Genomic DNA, 19,913 nt, shown 5'->3' with positions numbered 1-19,913 from the left:
AATAGCCACACTGGGAACAGGCCAGAGGTCAGAATGGTGTGTTTTTTTCCTGCAGACTCACTTACCTTGACCATGATGTTCAACATGGCACCAGGATAGGAGATGGTCAGTTTGGGTTTCTTCACATTGGTTGTCTTGATGACAAAATTTTCAGGAAAACTATTGGGTAGGACACACCATATTCCATCTGTGTCCAGTTCTAAGGGCCTCCTTCAAAGAAAGGAGTAAAGTTCATGGATACAGAGTCATGGTCACAAGTCCTTAGAAGCCAAGTGTCGAATATCTCAAATACAATAACATCAAACCCAGTTCTGTCTTCCTAGTCTTTACGATTTCCTATTTCTGCCCCTCCCATGCCCCTATGGTGCAAGCCCTGCAGCCAACCCAGGCCACACTCACCCGATCTGCTCAATCAGCTCTCTTGCCTGGGTGATGATGTTGGCTCCTGTGAAGCAGACGATACCAGCCATCTCCATGGAGTACCAGCGAGCCCTGGAAAGGACAGCCAAAAGTCTATGGTGAGCACGACTGACAGGAGGCTCCCTCCACAGGGAATCAGGAGAGGCAAAGGATTCCCAGGAGATGATGGAAACAGCCAAACATATTTGAAGCATGACAGAACTAAGGTGGAATTTGGCTTTGTCCTGAGGGTACTTCTATCCCTGGTGGCCAGTGTGGCTCAAGGAAGTTCTGGAAGGGTTAACATGCCATCACATATCAGGTCACAATTTCAAGGTCAGTAGGACTCTCAATCCCACTCTACTCCTATGCCTTTTTCATTCTTGTCTTAGCTCTTCCCAAATCCTACCCTCACCTACCTGGCCCTTAGAAACTCTAAGCAGTTAGCCTCCTGCCAGCTCATCCTACCTACCACCTCATTCTTTGGGCTTAGACCTCTTCCTTGTTCTGTCTCCATTCTGACTCAGCAGCATTTAGCAAATCCACTCTCATTAAAAACCAACAAATGGGGAGCTGGCTCAGCAGTTAAGAGCACTGGCTGCTCTTCCAGAAGATCTGGGTTTAACTCCTAGCACCCACATGGCAGCTCACAGCTGTGACTCCAGTTTCAGAGGATCTGACACCTTCATACAGACATACATGTGAGCAAAACACTAATGCAAATGCACATAAAATAAGAATAAATACATTATTAAAAGTGTTAAAAAAAAAATAAGCTGGGTGGTGGTGACACACACTTTTAATTCCAGTATACAGGAGGCAGAAGCAAGCAGATCTTTGAGTTCCAGGACAGCCTGGTCTACAGAGTTAGTTCCAGGACAGCCAAGGTTACACAGAAAAACCCTGTCTCAACCTGACCTCCTTCCCCCTCAAACAAAACAAACCAACCAACAAACCAAACCAACCCAAAAAACAAACAGGGCTGGTAAAATGGATCAGTGGGTTGATGTTCTTGTTACCAAGCTTGATGACCTAAGTTTGAAACAATGTACCTACATGGTGGAAGGAGAGAACTGACTCTCCAAAGTTGTCCTCTGACCTTTACATGAACACTGTAGTATGTGCATACCCACACCCATACCCACATTTAAAAAACACCAACATACAAACACAATCAGATATGACCTAATCAACCCTATCAGCTCTCTTTCCTTTTCTACAGAACTACAGGTTAACAGCACCCTTTTCTTCTATGTTCCTGAACATTCAACTGATTTGTTTCTCCCTAGAACAGTCTCCACCTTGGCTGTGAGACTTCAGCCGTCAGTCAAGTTCTATGCCCTTCATTGGTCATTCCTCTGCCCACCCCTTAAATAACCTGATGCTATTAAACATTACTTAAAAGTCCTTCCCACTCTAGTGATGATACAGTGACATAAAAATGTCAAAATGAACAAATCTTATCTCTAGGCCATTATATTTAAATCAAGGTATTCAGCAGCAAGCCAACACCCAGATCCTTGAGCCAATGTGAACCCTACTCCCATGGACCCAATCCCAACTAAGCTTGTGTCACCAACATTTTGTAAGCTGGAAGAGCACTCCCATTAATACACATTTATCTGCTGGCTCCGTCAATACCTGTCAAGACACCCCCGACTTCTTGCTTTTTGGCCATCACATCTTGCTCATTCCCTCCCTGTTTGTTCATTTACTGCATGTGGCCCATACCCTTTGCGCATGACATAGCCATAGAAGGAGTTGAGGATGCACTTGTGAGCCAGCTGCAGTGAGTCATAAAGGATCTCCATGTTCTTGCAGCGCTTCACCTCCGATGCATCACCCACCTCTACAGCTGCTGAGAGCTTCTTCTTCCATACCTGGAAGTAAATTGGTGAACCTAAGTACCTTACAGCTTCTCTGATTTCAGCCCACAAAGGTCAACAAGTTAAAATTTTCAGTATTAAAACCTTTCAAATCTGGAGTTGGAGAGATGGCTCAGAGGGTCTCACAGAGGACCCAAGTTCGTTTCCCAGTACCCACATGATGGCTCATGATCATCTGTAACTACAGTTCTAGGGAATCTGATGCCCTCTTCTGACCTCTAAGACCATCAGGTATACATACATACATAATATATATATATATATATATATACATGCAAGTAACGCATTCAAACACATAAAATTAAAAAAAAAAATCTAAAACAAAAACCAAAAGAACAACTTTCAAATCCACAGAGAACTTGAGAAAAGACAAAGACCACTCCCTCTTTAGACTGGCCACCTGTTAATACCTTAGCACATTTCCTTTATTCCATGTGCCATCTGTCCCCATAAAGTTAGTACTTCTTGTCTACCATGCCTTCCATCAAGATTGTCATCATGATCTAGAAACAAAGCCAGTGGGGCAGTGGTGGCACTCACTTAATCCCAGGGGGAGCTCTGTGAGTTTGAAGCCAGCCTGGTCTACAGTGAGTTCCAGGACAGTCAGGGCTACACAGAGAAACCCTGTCTTGAAAAATCAAGAAAGAGAGGGAAAGGGAAAGGGAAAGAGAGCAAGAAGAAAAAAACATTCACTTTATTCCTCTAAATCAGAGGGTTAAATGTAGTGTATGTGGTGGTAGCCTTAGAGTCTATAAGGACTACTTACTTACCTGTTGTGCTGGGAAAGCAGTCAACTCATGGATGTATCTAGTTCAGTCAGACTTTATCAGCACAGATAGTGTCTTTTACAAGTGTGGATCTACATAATTACTTCTGAAACACTTGATCAGCATGGTTCCAAGGGCTTAGGCTATGACAATCAATCTCTACTCTTTCTGGCTATCAATTCTTTATGTTTATAGACAACTGTGCATTTATTATACAAATGCATGTGGCAGCTCACAGGATCCCCACATACTACAGCTGTAGACCAAGGTGTTTCCACAGAGTCAAAGACCCTCTCACTTCAGAAACCAGTCTATTTTGACCCACCTTGTGCAGCCCTTTGAACTCGTAGCGCCTGTCTCGAAAGGCGCGAACTGTGTCCACATAAAATGAGTTTTCCCGCTGGCAGATGGTTGTCAGACGTTCTTCTACCTTGGTCATATGGATCTTCTTATAGGCTTTCCGGCAATAATCTAAGATAATTCAGAGTGTTGGAGTGGTAGCTGAGATCTTCCAGACAACAAAAGAGCAAGCTGGGACACAGGTATGCTCACTTTCCTAAGGTAACACAAATGAACGGAAAACCCAGACACACTGCTAATCATCATTGTAAAAGAGAACAGTCCCCAAGCACTAACCACTTGATACCAAAATTGTGACAAAGGTTACTTCCTGAGCATTTGCAAAGACGAAACAAAGAAAGGAACCCTCCAGAAAGAACATAATTTGAATCTAAAATTCTACTGCCCTGGAGCTGCATATCTCTGATCAAAGGAGCCACTGTTTGTCAAGCTGTGGCCTTGCCAAGTACTCACCTGCCAGCCTCCGCTTCTCATATTTAGCCTGTTCCTCACGGGACAGCTCATGAAAGGCCCGGGCTGGCCCCTCTGGGAACAAAGGAGGAAACTTCTCTGACTCCAGCTGATGTTGGATTCGATGGTATTCACTGCGACTTGCTGGCACTGGAAAGGAAGTAATGGGAGAGATTCCAAGATCAGAATCTAGGTCTGTCCTGCTCTGTTGAGCAATCTTTAGGGCCCATCACTCACTGAATTCTCCCCTCCACTGCCAGGCCATCTTCCTCTGACAATTTGCTCCAGGCTTATTGAAGTCACAGGCAGCACAGGTGGCCTCATCCACTATGGCAGAAGGCTATAAGAGGAGGGGAGGGTCAGAAAACAACTTGGGTCTGCAAGAGAGATGATTATGTTGTGGGAAGTTGAGGTCTCACCTGCAGGCGGTTTGTAAGGATTATGTTAGGATACATGGCCCCAACATCTAGATGGTAGATAAGAGGGCATTCTATTCTGTTAGGAACATCTTTTAGGCAGGTGAGCTTGGCCTTAATCTGATCACACACCTACAGAGATGGGAAAAACAAGGGAACATTGGTGGTAGCACATGCCTTCAATCCCAGCACTTCAGAGGCAAAGGTAGGACCCTGTGTCGAAAAACCACAATAAACAAACAAACAAATAAATAAGTAAGGGGGTGGAGAGAAAAAAAGGAGACCTAGGTACAATAAAAGATAATGAAGATAGAACAGCAGGTCCCAGAGGCAGTATGACAAAACCACATCAAGAGCCTGAGATGCTTTAGGCATATAAGAAAGAGCAGATCCAAATATAGGCCAATTCATTGCCTCCTGGATGGCTACCTCTTGAAAGTTGGTGACTTGTTCCATAGGCACCTTCTCTTCTTCTTCAATGGCATGGCGCATAGTTTTCTCAACTCGCTGTAGCAGGAAATCAAAGGCTGCAGGATTCTGGTTTAAGAAAGGAAAGGGCACAGGTCAGATAGATCTTTAAATCTGCCTCCAGTATGATACATGGCAGGATGTGCCAGAGAATGCTCTGCAAGTGTACTGTGTCTTAGGAAGCCCTGATGGAGGTTCATATTATGTAAGAGGGGGTGGGAATGGTACTAAGCCAGACAAACCACCTGACAGAAGTGGCCTATAGGAGAGATGGAGATAAAGACTTGTTTTAGGCCATGGCTTCTTGGGTATACAATAGCACAAGAATGGGAAAAAGCATAACCCCAGAAGACCTAGGAAGGAGGCATACCATCTTAAACCGGCACGGGATATCACTTCGGAAGACACCAGACTCTAGTGCTTCCACATGGCCCCCCACGTAGGTCTCAGCATCCAGCACATGGCCATCATCTGTCAGCTTGTTGAACTCCTGCTCTTGCTTATTGGGGAAGATAATGTTGGCGTGGAAAGCTTGCACCATCAACAAGGCTTCACACAGTGTTCCAGAGCCTTTCCGCAGCACCTGCAAGGAAGATGCTGCATCTAGCTACCCCAAATCTCTGTCAAAAGCTCTGACTCCTCAGCAAAGTCCATGACTGCCAGAAAGGCATCTAACCTTGACTGCATGTGAAAGGAAAGTTTTGTAGCTAGCAACAGCAGTTCCTCCTTCCTGTGGCTATTTTCACACTGGAACCCTTGGACTCCAGGAAGATGCCCATGAAGCCACACACAGCAGTTCACTATCAGTCTCTAGGACTAGCCCACCTCTGAGCATCAGTGCATATAGAAAAGAGAAGAGGATGATTAGAAGACCATAGGTGGTACTAACCTCATCAGGTTCCATGGGAATAATGGTGCACAGGGCGAATATGAAGGGATGGACATACTTCATGTACAGGTAGTAAGTGGCAACAGCATCTGACACTGAGTAAGTGGCCAGAGTCTGGGGAGAACATCAGAGAGCAGACGCATTAAAAACCAAGGATCCAAGGAAATTCATGAACTACATACAGAAAATGAAGTTCAAGGAGGAGGCAAGGCTGAGCAGGAGTGGGCCACGGAAAGCTAGCACCCACATCTCAGGTAACCTACTCTCTCTAGTCAGAATGTCTATGACTTCAGGGATGCATAGAAGAGCAAATGGGCTTACGTGCCTGAGGCTGCTCAGTGGCCATACGACACATGTCCTCGGGGTCCAGCTCTACAGGGTCATAGCCAAGTTTGGCCTTGGCAGCTGCCTTGAGATTATGACTGCCCACAGGAAGGTAGCTGTCCCTCTTCACCCACCTGGCAAGAGGACAAATTCTAGAGATGATGGTAACACAAAGGCTGGCAAAACCAGACAACACATAAAAATGTAGGTTTTGGAGATAGTCAAGAAACCAATGCCATGCTCTCCCATAAAACCTTCACTTGAATCTCAGATGTATCCACAAAGTACAAGAGAACCCTTTGTACCCCCTGCCTCACCCTCTACTTTCAGCAAAGAATTCAGCCTCTTGTTATGGAGAAAGGACAAGGCAATATAGCAATAATCCCCAGGCCTATCTGTGCCTCTCAAACCGTATTTCATAAACTACCTGGTCATTTTTCCTCTTCTTACATTGTCCTTTCAGTATGAGCTCTCTCAAGAGCACCTTCTTTAGAAGACACCCTCTAGGGCTTGGAAAATGGCTCAGTGGATAAAGTGCTTGCCATACAGCAGAAGGCCCTGAGTTCAGAGGCCCAGCATCCATGTAAAAGCTAGGCATGGTGGTAAGCCAGTCTTGCCAAAGGAACAAGTTCTAGGCTCACTGCCAGCCTCTCCATCTCAAAACATAAAGTAGACAGCAACGAGGATGACACCTGACATTGACCTTTGGCCTTTACATGTGCACACACATGTACACACATACCCCAGAAGGTACCTCCTCAATATGGAACCTATCTCCACTTCTTACTTCTGCCCCCAGAGTCCACCTAGCACATGACTAATACCTTCCTCAGGGATTACACTATCCAGTGACCTTATCTAGTCTCTATCTCCCATGACCTCTGTACTAGCAGCTGTCTACTCCCTCTGCAAATTCTCCATGGCCCCCTCCTCAACAGATTCTCAGGCTTTCTCCTCTCATTACACTTCTAACCTTGATAGTTCATCATCTATTAGAACTTTGAATGAGACCCTAATTTAGGATGTAAGTCTCAACCAAGCCTATGGCTCTAGGTGACATCATCTAGTCTTGGGCTCCCCCAAGTACACAAAAGCTCTATACTAACATGATTGCAGCAGAATCCTCTTTTACCTCAAAATTACTCGTTCCCACTCCAAATCAACTGAGCAGACCTCAGGTACCCATTCATCCCTAAAGCCCCAGCTCATTACTAGCAAACCTGAATGTAGGTCTCTTTTTACCCACTGCCTTTGGTCAAGCTGCCACCTGCTACCCTATGAACCAGTCCCAACCTCTTGGCCTCCCTCTAATCCAAAGGCTGAAATATCAGAGTAAAACAAACAACAGCAGACCTCAAACACCTGTGGTGGCTGATGGAACTCATTTCTTTCCCCAGTTCAGATGTTATTCTCTCCAGCTAGTTCTTTGTATTTGTGTATTCACATCTGTCTTCCTACCTACATGGACCTATATTCCAAACACCATGACTTCAATACCTGTGATACTTGCATTCAGTCACCATGAAACATACTGAGCTCATCTTGAAACCATATATCCTGTGGGACCAGCCTTGTGTTTCACTCTGACCTCATCTATGTAAGTACCAGAATCTTGCTCTATGTATGTTTCTTTTTAGCCCAGCTTTTCTTTTTTTTTTTTTTTTTTTTCGAGACAGGGTTTCTCTACGTAGCTTTGCGCCTTTCCTGGAGCTCACTTGGTAGCCCAGGCTGGCCTCGAACTCACAGAGATCCGCCTGGCTCTGCCTCCCAAGTGCTGGGATTAAAGGCGTGAGCCACCACCGCCTGGCTTAGCCCAGCTTTTCTATACTGCAGGCTGCTGTTTAACATACTTGTTGACTAGCAACAAGCTATGACCCAAAGCTGTTCCATGGAGGCCAATCTCCTCTCACAACAGATGTGTCAATGGCCTCTGTCTGCACAAGAAACCTTTATATATCATTCATGAGGTCATAGTAATGAGCCCCTACTATGAGGTATATACATACCTGAGGCAGTCCATGTGGATGCACTGGGATGCTTTATATTCCCCCTGGCTGTCCTTCTGGAAACCTATCTCCTGGTACATGCTCAGGCCATGGACTGCTGCCCTAGCCTCCACAAATGGCCTAACAACAAAAGAAACAAGCAATGGGGATACATGAGTCTCCAATTCTTCCTTTGTTCTTCCTTGAATACAGACAGACGGCTCCCAGGAGACACTGGAGTGAACTGCCAGGCAGAGCTGCTCCTCTCCCACCTCACCCTAACACAATTACCCACAACAGGAAGTTGGACTCACCAGTCAAAAAAATCCCCATTGTAGGTGACCATAATAGTAGGTTTGGTCTCCTGGACATGCTCAAACCATCTCTGGATCAAATGGACCTGAGCTCAACAAATAACAGAAGTCAGCAGCTTACAAATACCTCCCCAAACACTCAGAAGCAGCAGCTTCACGTCAGCCCATACACTAAGGACCTACTCTAGCCTTGGCCAAAGAAGAGAAAGCTCACTGAGCAAAAGCATCTGAGCTCAAGAATCAGTTTGCCTCTTCCCACCTTATACCAAACACAAGAAAGTTTCTACAGGAAGCTTCTTTACCTCATCGGGTTCATTGAAGACACAAAAGGGCCCTTCATATTCTGGTTTGGGAGTGAACTCAAAATCTTCAATATCTTCTGAAACAATCTCCCTGTTAGTGATGAGGTAGCCCTGGTAAAGTTTATGAGCACACAACGCAAGTCAACCACAGAAAAGGTGAGACACAAACTCCCAGCCCACCCATAAGCTTTTCAAGAAACTAATTTCAAAGAACTCCACAAAAACATAAAGGTGATCTGGGCGTAGGAGCATCTGCCTATAATCTCAGAACTCAGACGGCTGAGGTAGGAGGACCACCATGTGTATGAGGCAAAGATGAGCCACATAGTGAGACCCTGCCTCAAAAACAATAACAAAATCCCCACAAAAGCATTTAAAGTTTCCCAATAAGAGATTCTGTTCACCTGGCCATCAATCATATAGGAAATCATCATAATCTGGTCTGTTTCAGCATCAGGAAATTTGAGAGGCAGTTTGGTTGTCTCAATGTCAAATGCCAAAACCACAGGGTCCTAGAAAGACAAAATATACCATGAATTCAGATCTGGACACATCCCTTGGACACGCACATTCTGCCCTGGGTTCAATTACCAGCACCACAAATAAAATAACCATACATATGCCAAAACAAACTTGGTGCAGGGAGGAGGGGCTTAGACCTGCCTCAACTGAATGTACCAGGCTCTGCTGACTCCCCACGGGAGACCTTGCCTTGGAGGAGGTGGGAATGGGGGGTGGATTGTGGGGGAAGGATAGGGGGCAGGAGGAGGGAGTAGAGGGGGATCTGTGGGTGGTATGCAAAATGAATAGAAAATTTCTTAATAACAAAACCCCATGGTGAGGTTTTTGAGGGTATGGAAATGAAAACACAAGAGATAAAGCTACTCATTGGAGCACTTCAGTTTCAAAGCTCCTTATCATGCACTGTCTTACCTGAACTTTAGGACAGCACTACCAAGTGACTGTGCTGGAGCTGACATTTTCATCTTGGAAACAAGAAAACTGAAGACAAAGATTTTCCTGATGACTAAAAGTGATACCTGAACTAATATCTTCTACTTACAAATCTACTCTCATCAATCACTTGGCTATTAAGTACCTAAATGAAAGCTCAAGAGTTCAAATCCAGTCTAGCTCAAATATTGATGTCTATGATTAACATAAGTGCAAAAATATGCTTTTAGGTTAGAGACTGATGAAAAAAACTAATATTTTCAGAAAGTATTTAAAGAAGAAATAGATTTTAGGGCGGAGGAAATGCAACAACTTACAGGTCGTTCAACAAGATCAACTCGTCGGGTGATTTCCACAGGAAAAGCATTTCCTCGAAATCTGACATTGTACCAATGAGCCTGCAGAATAATGAAGCATACGTTAACTAAAGAAAGAGTTCTCCATCCAGAAATGTCTATTTACTTAACAAAAAAATTTTAATTACATTTACTTAGAGTGTGAATGTGTGTGTGTATGCATGTGTGTAAGTCAGTAAACAACTTGTAGGAGTTGGTTCTCTCCTACCACCATGTGGATCCTGGGGTTCAAACTCAGGGCAGCAAGTGCCTTTACCCACCAAACCATCTTGCTGGCTCCAGAAAAATCTATTTCTGTGCAGATTTATCCAGAGTCCTCCATCCCTCTCCAGGGACTTTACTCAAGCAACAGCTACCTTCACCTTACCACATGGATTTTGAGATCAATGGAGAGGCGAATGTGGTAGGGAACATCATACTCCCGCATGTCCACTATGTTGTCCAACTGGTCAGATATCTTCTTAGAGGTTTCCTCTTCATCAGTAATTACATTGCCTCCTTGCAGAATACTGGAGAGTAAGCAAAGAAAGCCACTAACTCGATTATGATCTGCACGGTACTGGGGAAGTAAAGATTTAAGAGTCCAAAGTGAGTAAACACTAAGGCAAATGGGGAGGCTGTAAAGTCCAGGGCAATCATTCAAGAAATGGCCTTGGATTATCACCCAACATGAGCCAACAGGTCAGAGAAAAGAGAATTAAGGTATACTGGAGATGTGTACATTTTACAAGACATAAGTAAGACATTGCACTATAGTTAGACGGACTCCCCAGTGTGGTATTTCCAACACATCATCTCTACTAGCAGGTTGCTCCATGCAAAGCTGAAGTGAGCAGAGTTGTGGACAGCTGCAGTATTAACAGACGCAGCCCACCCTTGCAAAACATCCCTTTCTTCATTAAGAAAATGAAGATGACAGTAACTAGATTATCCTGTAGGAGTGAAGTATTAATGTCATAAAGCATCTAGCTTGGTGTATGATGAAGTGACTAGATAATGTCAACTATTTCTATAATAGTCTTATATTCAAGTGGAAAATCTTTCATTGGAAGAGCCACTAAATATCCTAACAATTGAGCAGCTAAGGCAGGACAAGGGTTTTAAATGTAAAGCCAGCCTGGTCTACATAATGAGTTCCATGCCAAACTGGGCTACAGTATGAGAACCTGACTCCAACCAACCAATCACCAACCAACCAGCCAATTAAAGGAAAGAAGAGAGACAAAGAAAAGGTCAGTGGTGTGCACAAGGCTCTAGGTTCAATCCTCAGCAACACACAAATATACACAAAATTTAAACTAAAATAAAATACAATCTATCACTCTAAGCTCAAAATTAAGTGGTTTAAGAGGAAAAAAATGGCAGCCATCAAAGAGAGCTCATAGGCTGTTACAAACTTCATCTTAAAATATTCCAAAAGTAATTTATGGCATCACCAGAGATGACTGGAGTTAAGCGATACACTGCAAAAGTGTCCAAAGTCTCATACTGATTTTTTTGGAGGGGGAGTAGTTCTATTTGATTTTTCTTTTTAGTGTATATGCATGTATGCCAGAATGCACATATGTAGGACAGAGGCCAACACTGCGTGTTGGTCCTTGCTTGCTTCTTACTGAGGTAAGGTCTCTTTTTTGTTGTTTTGTTGCTGCATACACCAAGTTGGCTGGCTTGCGAACTTCTAGGAATTCTCATGTCTGTCTCTGATCTCACCATAGAAACACTGGGATTACATGCTCACTAGCTTTATCTGGGTTCTGGAGATTCATAATCAAGCCCTTTTTCTTTTTTTGAAACAGGGTCTCTCTAAATAGCTCTGGCTAGTCTTTAATTCACAGAGATCCATTTGCCTCCTGAGTGCTGGGATTAAAAGCATGTGCCACCACACCTGGATCTCAAATTAATTCTTTTTTTGGGGGGTGGGGGGTTTCAAGACAGGGTTTCTCTGTGTGGCTTTGCGCCTGTCCTGGAACTCACTCTGTAGACCAGGCTGGCCTCAAACTCACAGAGATCTGCCTGGCTCTGCCTCCCGAGTGCTGGGATTAAAGGCGTGCACCACCACTGCCTGGCTTCAAATTGATTCTTTATCAAAAGGTAGTGATCAGTATTTCTGAAATCATGCAAACTTAATTACCCAAGACTCTGGTTTTTGTTTTTACTTTGCTTTTCTGTTATTAATGTGCCTAAACATTTAATAACAGTACTTGGTATTCTGCATTTAAATTTCTCTGTATACTCCAGGTTCTCTGGAGAAAGCATCTATAAAACAAAACACTTGATAACATTTGTAGACAGTATTAAAGTGGCAGAGGAGGGACCCTCTAAAATATCCTCATTGCTACAGCAACTCAATTTTAGAGCCACACCTACCTCCTCTGTAAGAGGAGCTAAAGCACAAAACAGAACACAACCGTGGGAAGCTAGTGTTTATTTAACAGAAAGAACATCTAAAATGTCTGCACACAGCCAAACATGAAGGGATTTTTCTCTGAAGAGTTCCTGCCTTATATCAGCTTGTTATTCTGGAATAACCGGAACTTTGCTCACGAGAAGGAAAGTTACCTGGAAAGCATTGCTGTGTACTCATCACTGGTATGGTCCTGCTCCCGGTTCTTTTTCACAGCAGGGGAGATCTCCTTCCTCACTTTGACAAGGTCCTCTACAGTGTGGAAGGACAGTTTGATGTAACTCCGCTTCAAGCCGACCAAGTGATTTGGCTTTAAAGTAAAATGACAACTGATGAGTTAATGAGAAACAGGAAGGTAAAGACTGTTAGGTAAATACATACAAGTCAAAGCATTTAGCTTACTTTTACATATGGCACCTGCAGTACCACCAAAGTTCCTTAAAGACAGCTTTGGGAGCAACCACCATCTCTCATCCTCCAGGTTGCCCCACTACCCAGTAAATGACCTGGCCTTCTATCTCATCCATAACTGTCTGCTATAAACAGTGTGGACACCAACCTCACCTGCCCCTGGAAGGTCTGGGGATACTCACCAAGTCCAGATCTTCTTTGGGAACATTCTCTAGTGTTGCAATTTTACCCTGAAACTTCTTGGATAGAAAAGATGAAACTTCACGCTCACAACCCTATATCAGGATCAGAATTCATGTATTTTCTATTAGTAAGATCTATCTTCTTACCCATTTCCATTTTGAAATCCACTAGGTAGGACAAGGAACAGATCATTCCACCTGTTTCTACCAAGCAGACTTACCTTTCTGGTTGCAATGTAGAAATACGGCTTATAGGGCAAGGCCACCTATGAAAGTCACCAAAAGGATGTGACAAGGAAGAAAAAAGGGAAAAAAGATTTCAGAGTGGCAACCTGAGTAACTTGGACCTTGAGGGCTTTTTTTTCTTTTTTTTTAAAGATTTATTTTTATTTTATATGTATGGATGTTTGCCTGAATGTATGTCTATATACCAAGTGCACACCTAATGACCACAGACAACAAAAGAGGGCATTGGATTCCCTGGAACTGGAGTTACAGGCAGCTGTTAGCTGCCTTGTAGGTTGCTGGAAATTGAATGTGGATCCCCTGGAAGAGCAGCCAGTGCTCTTAAACACTGGGCTATCTCTCCAGTCCCTTTTTTTGACAGCTCTTTAAAGATACTGTATATATGAAATTTAGATCTGCACATCTCTCATGGGCAAGAACCCAAGAAACAATACTGTTCAACCTCCTGAGCTACCTTCCTTCAGGATATTTTAAATGTGACTGAAGGTCACAGGGGCCATGTTCTTGATGGGTTGCAAGCAACTGCACACTATAGCCTCCCATTTCTTCCCTGACACAGAGAGAATGAATACTCCTTATTTTAGAGCACTTACCTATCATGAGTACGCTTTAGTTTTCTTAGGTCGAGGGCTTACCTTAAATCTGCTTCCATCATCTTGAATGAAGTAGTAATCCACTGCACTGACTAAGCGTTTGTCTTCATCTAAAATCTCAGTCTGTAGGAGAACCATGGAACATGAGATCATTATCTTCTACATAGCCCAAGAGCTCTATCTGAGCTACTTTTTGAGAAACTGAGTACTATAAAGACAAAATCCTTGCACCTAGTCCTTTATTTTGCCCCTATACAAACACTACCAGCCTCATTCATAAGGACCGAATTATAATGGTTCCCCAGTATTTTTCTGAATTTCCCTTTAATGATTTTTTTAAAAAGATTTATTTATTTGTTATGTATACAGCATGTATAACTTCAGGTCAGAAGAGGGCACCAGATCTCATTACAGATGGTTGTGAGCCACCATGTGGTTGCTGGGAATTGAACTCAGGACTTCTGGAAGAGCAGTCAGTGCTCTTAACCTCTGAGCCATCTCTCCAGTCCCCCCCCCCCCCTTTAATGAATCTTGAAAGCTTTCTGCTGATGGTTAATAGATCATTCATCTTGGTCTTACCACGGTGGCCACTCTGTGGCCTTCATGTTAAACAGGAAAGAGAAGCACTTCCAATGACTAGATTTCTCAGACAATGGCTTTCTTCTTCCCTATCACCTATCCATTAGATAAGATCGATGATTATAGGAAAGGGTACAGCCACCCACTAGAAACAAAGGCTGAGCAGTATTCATCCAGATACTTACAGGGTGCATGTTGATGAGCCAGCCGGTCCTTTCTCCAGGCTCTTTCAGCCTCTCAAAACCAAACCTAAAGTCCATCTTATCTGTCCACTGGCTGCGTTCCAGACGCTTGAGTGCTGAGACTGAGGAAGAGGGACCATCATCCCTGAGTAAAGAAAAGTATCAGGCTTCACCATTCACATTTCCCACTCAGACCCCTAACTTTTATCTATGTGTTTTGTTTAGGAGACAGGGTCTCACTATGTAGACCAGGCTGGCCTCCAACTCACAGTAATCCACCTGCCTGCTTCTCAAGTGTTGGAATTAAAAGCGTGTGCCACAACACTTGATGTCTATGTATTTCTGATATGGCATGGCATATGCATCCCTGAAGAAAACATAAAGGCCAGCAGAAGACTCAATGAAAAAAAATAAAAAACAAAACCCAGCATTTACTGGAAAAACACAACAAAGGCAATCTCTAACCCCAACCCTTTTGATTTTATTACCAGAACACTAACAAAAACACCAGTCACACCAGGATGCCACTTCTTGGGATACAAAAACTGCACAAAGCCCAAAAGTGCAATGCTAAGCTCTATGAGAGAGACATAACTCATTTCACAAAAACTTGTATGCAAATATCACAGCGCCTTTATTTATAAAAGCTAAACCTGCAAAACAATTCAGATATTTTTCACCAAGAGAGTAATTTCAGCATATCCATATGAATACTACTCAGCAATGAATTAATAAACACAACTTGGATGGATCATCAGAGAATTATACCAATGCTCTCAAGATACACATCTCTCTGTGACATTTTATACAGCATTTAAAAAATAAAATTATAGCCGGGCGGTGGTGGCTCACGCCTTTAATCCCAGCACTCGGGAGGCAGAGGCAGGCGGATCTCTGTGAGTTCGAGGCCAGCCTGGTCTCCAAAGCGAGTTCCAGGAAAGGCGCAAAGCTACACAGAGAAACCCTGTCTCGAAAAACCAAAAAAAAAAAAATAAAATAAAAAAAAAAAATAAAAAAAAAAAATAAAATTATAGAGATGGAGAACAGATCACCAGTTGACAAACACGGGAGAGGAAGAATGGCTATGATCATGAAAATCAGCATCCAAATCTTGTGACCTGGCATTCTGTATCTTGAGTGTGGTGATAAAATCATGAATATACATGTGACTAAACAACAGAGAACTAAAGACATGTACATGTGTAAAAGGGCAGTTGGTGCAATCTAACTGATGATAACTGGCTATGACATTGTATTTTCACTGCAGTTAAACGCTATCACTGGGGCAGACTGGATCGTCAGCATTTCTGACAAGTATATGAGATTCTACAATTACTTCAAGATTAAGGATCCCCCCACCCTTTTTTTCAAGACAGGGTCTCTCTGTGCAGTCCTGGCTGTCCTGGAACTAGTTCTGTAGACCAGGATGACCTTAAACACAAAGATTCACCTGCCTCTGCCTCCCAAGTGCTGGGTTCAGAGGTGTGCACCACCATGCCCAGCTCTCCTTGCTTCTTTTTGAGACAGTCTCAAGCTGGCCTTGAACTCATCATCTTCTTGCCCTTGTTTCCAAAGTGGTGAACTACAGGTGTGCACTACATCTTGCTTGGATTTACCTCTAATTAAAAACACAAACTATTTCTGACTTTGTTAGAAAAAATAGCTTTAGCCTGCACCTAGAACTTCTTCAAAACCAGGGCTGAATGAAGTGTTACTTCTGAAGAATATAAAACTCCCCGACCCTTAAATACTACCCTGATGAGTGAGTTGGCAAAGCTGGCTAGAAAGGCCAGGCGGTGGTGGCGCACACCTTTAATCCCAGCACTCAGGAGGCAGAGGCAGGTGGATCTCTGTGAGTTCGAGGCCAGCCTGGTCTACAGAGCGAGATCCAGGACTACACAGAGAAACCCTGTCTCGGGGGGAAAAAAAAAGTTGGCTAGAAAGCTGGTCACCCGGACTCCATCTCATCCCAATACGCTTTCCTTTAAGCTATCTACCTTACTTTTTATTCAGCAAGAGTATAAAAATGTAAAAACAAAGACAACTGCACACATATTACTACAGACAGTATCAAAGTACTCTGAGGTACTTTGAGGTAATTAATTGAGGACACATTCTCAATTAATTTTCATGACAGCACCTATGAAGAGTACCATGCATTTCCTCATTCAATGAAAAAGGAGACAGATATAGCTAAAGCTCACATTTTTTACCACTACCTACAGCCTCAGGGAGACATGGTTTCCTGACAGGACTGCTGCAAAGATTAAGTGAGCCAATCCACATAAAGCATACAGGACATATGAGTATAAACTAAAAGCTGTTACTGGTCAGCACATCCATGAGTACACAGGCAGCACAAACCAGGTTATTAAAAACAACAACAAACAAGCCGGGCGGTGGTGGCGCACGCCTTTAATCCCAGCACTCGGGAGGCAGAGCCAGGCGGATCTCTGTGAGTTCGAGGCCAGCCTGGGCTACCAAGTGAGCTCCAGGAAAGGCGCAAAGCCACACAGAGAAACCCTGTCTCCAAAAACCAAAAAAAAAAAAACACAACAACAACAACAACAAACAAACAAACAAAAAGATCTTGCCGGGTGGTGGTGGCACATGCCGTTAATCCTAATACTGGGGAGGTAGAAGCAGACAAATCTCTGTGAGTTTGAGGCCAACCTGTTCTACAGAGTGAGTTCAAGGGCTACACAGAAAAACCTGTCTCGAAAAACAAAACAAAACAAAAAAAATAAGGTCTTACAAGTTGGAAAGGGATATATTGGGAGGAATTACGGAGAGGAGTTGGGTATGTGTGAATATGAACAAAAGTTTCTAAAAGCTATTTTATTATTATAGAACTTGCTCTGTAGACCAGGCTGGTCTCGAACTCACAGAGATCCACCTATCTCTGCCTCCCCAATATTGGGGTTAAAGGTGTGTGCCACCATTGCCTGCCTATTATTATTATTTTTTTTTTTTTGACTTCTTAATGGATATATTTGACAAATACACTGGCATGCAATGTTGCCTGCACTGGATGCAATTATGGGCCACAAGTCTGCACATTCCTTTGCAACTGGACCTGTGCTAGCAGAACCTTTCATCTCACGTTTATTGCTTACCATGACCCCTGCATTGTCTTCAAAATAAAGAAACACTCCATCTTTTCTTGATATGACTTTTATTGTCAAATTACCACAGCTAGATGGACCTTTTTTCTTAGTTCTGGTTTGCCTTTCTTAACTGTGGCCATCACCATGTCTCCTACACCAGCAGCAGGAAGTCTGTTCAGTCATTCCTTGATTCCCTTCACAGAGATGATACACAAATTTGTGGCTCCTGTATTGTCAGCACAGTTGATCACAGCTCCTACTAGAAGACCCAGGGAAATCCATAATTTTGCTCCAGAGGACCCATCACGTCCTCGCTTCAACATCTTGAATGGCCAGAATGAGTTAGAAAGGCCTATTATTTTTAACAGCTTTCCATCTGCTCTCAGGACATGAAGTACATGGCAAAGTTGAATGATTAAAGGCATGTCCTGGGCTGGTGATATAGCTTAGTGGTATAGTATGTCTTTCCATGTGTGAGATTCCACTTCTAGTTTAAAAAACAAAACAAAACACCACTGGTGGTGGTGGTGAATGCCTTTAATCTCAGCACTCAGGAGGCAGAGGTGGGAGGATCTCCGAGTTCAAGGGCAGGCTGGTCTACAGAGCTAGTTCCAGGACAACCAGGACTATACAGAGAAACCCTCATCTCAAACACACACACACACACACAAAGCAAAATAAAATAAAAAAGCACATAAAAAAAAAAAAAAAAAAAAGTCTTGCCGGGCGGTGGTGGCGCACGCCTTTAATCCCAGCACTCGGGAGGCAGAGGCAGGCGGATCTTTGTGAGTTCGAGGCCAGCCTGGGCTACCAAGTGAGTTCCAGGAAAGGCGCAAAGCTACACAGAGAAACCCTGTCTCGAAAAACCAAAAAAAAAAAAAAATAAAAAATAAAAAAAATAAAAAAGCACATGTAGCTGTGAAAGTAGGTAGGTAAATTATTTCACATCTCTCATTCCTAACTGACGTACAGCATGAATGTAACAGTATAAGGTTACTGCCCACCTCATGTGCCTTTTCATTATGGCATTATGGACATGAAGCAGCCAGCACAGTAACTATCATTACTGTTGAGAGTTAGATTGAGGCTTTCCCTGAGGCCCTGATGTATGGAAAAGGAACATAGCTACTTTTCTAAACCAGGAATGACCTTGGCAGAGCAAGTAATAGCCTGGGGCCAGAGCCTTGAGGGAGCTGTGGCTCTAGATCCTGGAGAAACCAACTCTTCTACCTAAAGGTTGCTATGGTTATCAGTCCCAAGGCTGCTGTGTGCTCAGTCTGACACTCTGTCCCGTTTCCCCCCTGAAACCTATATATAAGATGCTGTACTTTTTTGGGGGGTGTGTGATTTTTTGAGACAGTTTCTCTGTGTAGCTTTGGCTGTCCTGGAACTCACAGATCCACCTGCCTCTAGTGCTGGATAAAGGCGTGCGCTACCACCGACTAGGTGATACCAGTACTTAATAAATTTGCTTGCATGAGCCATCAGCTTGTGTGAGACCTCTTGATCCTGAACTTTGTTATCTTCTCATCCCCTGGTCATCTCTCTCTCAGGAACCTGTCACTGCACAACTACCTGCTGGTCCAAGTCAATTACCACAGCTGCGATGGAGGTGCTGTACATCAAACCCAGGGCTTCACATATGCTAGGAAAACATTATCACTACTCAGCTCTTGAAGGGTTTCCGCTCAACTAGGGCTCCCATTCTGATACACTGTCACACAGCACAGCCAACTGTTTCTGCCACAAGGCAGTGTTACCAATCACAGCATAAGATATGCACATCTGTTTCTTTTGTCATCATACTCTAATATGATGCATGAGAGTTGGGACTTTTGGTGGTGCAGATGCCCATGAGAAACATGACTCTATGAGCAATCCCAATAAACTGATTTACTTCGCCAAGCTGGACTAGACAGAATCTTTCTATGGTTCGCCTGTTCCCTCTTTGTCTGATGAGAATAATCGTTCTCTCCTAGTAAAGCCACACAACAGGCACAAATACGTCTAGAGAATGCGTAGCCTGAGCTACGGAGCGAGTTAGCGTCTCAATAAAACTACACAAGGTGAAGGCGGGAGCCCGCCGGGTCCTCCCCGCCGCGCGCCCGGCCCGCCGCTCCACCCGACACGGCACCCGCCCAAGCTGGCTCCGGCCGCAGCTACTGCCAGTGCCTTCGCAGCAGGACGCCGGCTCTCACCGGCTGCCTTCGCCGTCCGCGCCCGGTTCGGCGTGCCTACGTCCAGAGTTCCTGAGGACCATCGCGCAGCTCACAAGTTTCCTGACGGTCCGGGGAGAATTTGGCGCGCTCCCACCTACTCTCGCGAGATCAAAGTTCCGG

The 19,913-nt window shown here is 43.9% G+C and overlaps 1 protein-coding gene and 1 pseudogene across 1 annotated transcript in view; both read right to left on the bottom strand.

Moving 5' to 3' along the window:
• Pole (DNA polymerase epsilon, catalytic subunit) overlaps positions 1–19,904 on the bottom strand; it is a 54,886-nt gene extending 34,982 nt beyond the window's left edge. Inside the window, exons 1-23 of the mRNA XM_006984092.4 lie at positions 19,773–19,904; positions 14,471–14,612; positions 13,749–13,829; positions 13,089–13,133; positions 12,868–12,960; positions 12,430–12,584; positions 10,238–10,379; positions 9,832–9,912; positions 8,965–9,072; positions 8,561–8,671; positions 8,259–8,344; positions 7,966–8,085; positions 5,961–6,093; positions 5,636–5,749; positions 5,117–5,329; positions 4,708–4,815; positions 4,282–4,410; positions 4,100–4,202; positions 3,866–4,012; positions 3,378–3,523; positions 2,131–2,279; positions 400–492; positions 66–210 (exon numbers count right to left, since the gene is read on the bottom strand). Of these exons, the coding sequence (XP_006984154.1) occupies positions 66–210; positions 400–492; positions 2,131–2,279; positions 3,378–3,523; positions 3,866–4,012; positions 4,100–4,202; positions 4,282–4,410; positions 4,708–4,815; positions 5,117–5,329; positions 5,636–5,749; positions 5,961–6,093; positions 7,966–8,085; positions 8,259–8,344; positions 8,561–8,671; positions 8,965–9,072; positions 9,832–9,912; positions 10,238–10,379; positions 12,430–12,584; positions 12,868–12,960; positions 13,089–13,133; positions 13,749–13,829; positions 14,471–14,612; positions 19,773–19,834 (2,706 nt within the window). The 5' untranslated portion in view covers positions 19,835–19,904. The remainder of the gene's footprint in view (positions 1–65; positions 211–399; positions 493–2,130; positions 2,280–3,377; positions 3,524–3,865; positions 4,013–4,099; positions 4,203–4,281; positions 4,411–4,707; positions 4,816–5,116; positions 5,330–5,635; positions 5,750–5,960; positions 6,094–7,965; positions 8,086–8,258; positions 8,345–8,560; positions 8,672–8,964; positions 9,073–9,831; positions 9,913–10,237; positions 10,380–12,429; positions 12,585–12,867; positions 12,961–13,088; positions 13,134–13,748; positions 13,830–14,470; positions 14,613–19,772) is intronic.
• On the bottom strand, positions 17,071–18,221 carry LOC102922275 (large ribosomal subunit protein uL14 pseudogene; annotated as a pseudogene).
• Positions 19,905–19,913: the final 9 nt, after the last annotated feature.

Source organism: Peromyscus maniculatus, chromosome 23 (genome assembly GCF_049852395.1).
Source record: "Peromyscus maniculatus bairdii isolate BWxNUB_F1_BW_parent chromosome 23, HU_Pman_BW_mat_3.1, whole genome shotgun sequence".
Lineage (NCBI taxonomy): Eukaryota > Metazoa > Chordata > Mammalia > Rodentia > Cricetidae > Peromyscus > Peromyscus maniculatus.
Note: the sequence above shows the minus strand (reverse complement) of the source record. Positions and strands in the feature narration are given on the sequence as shown.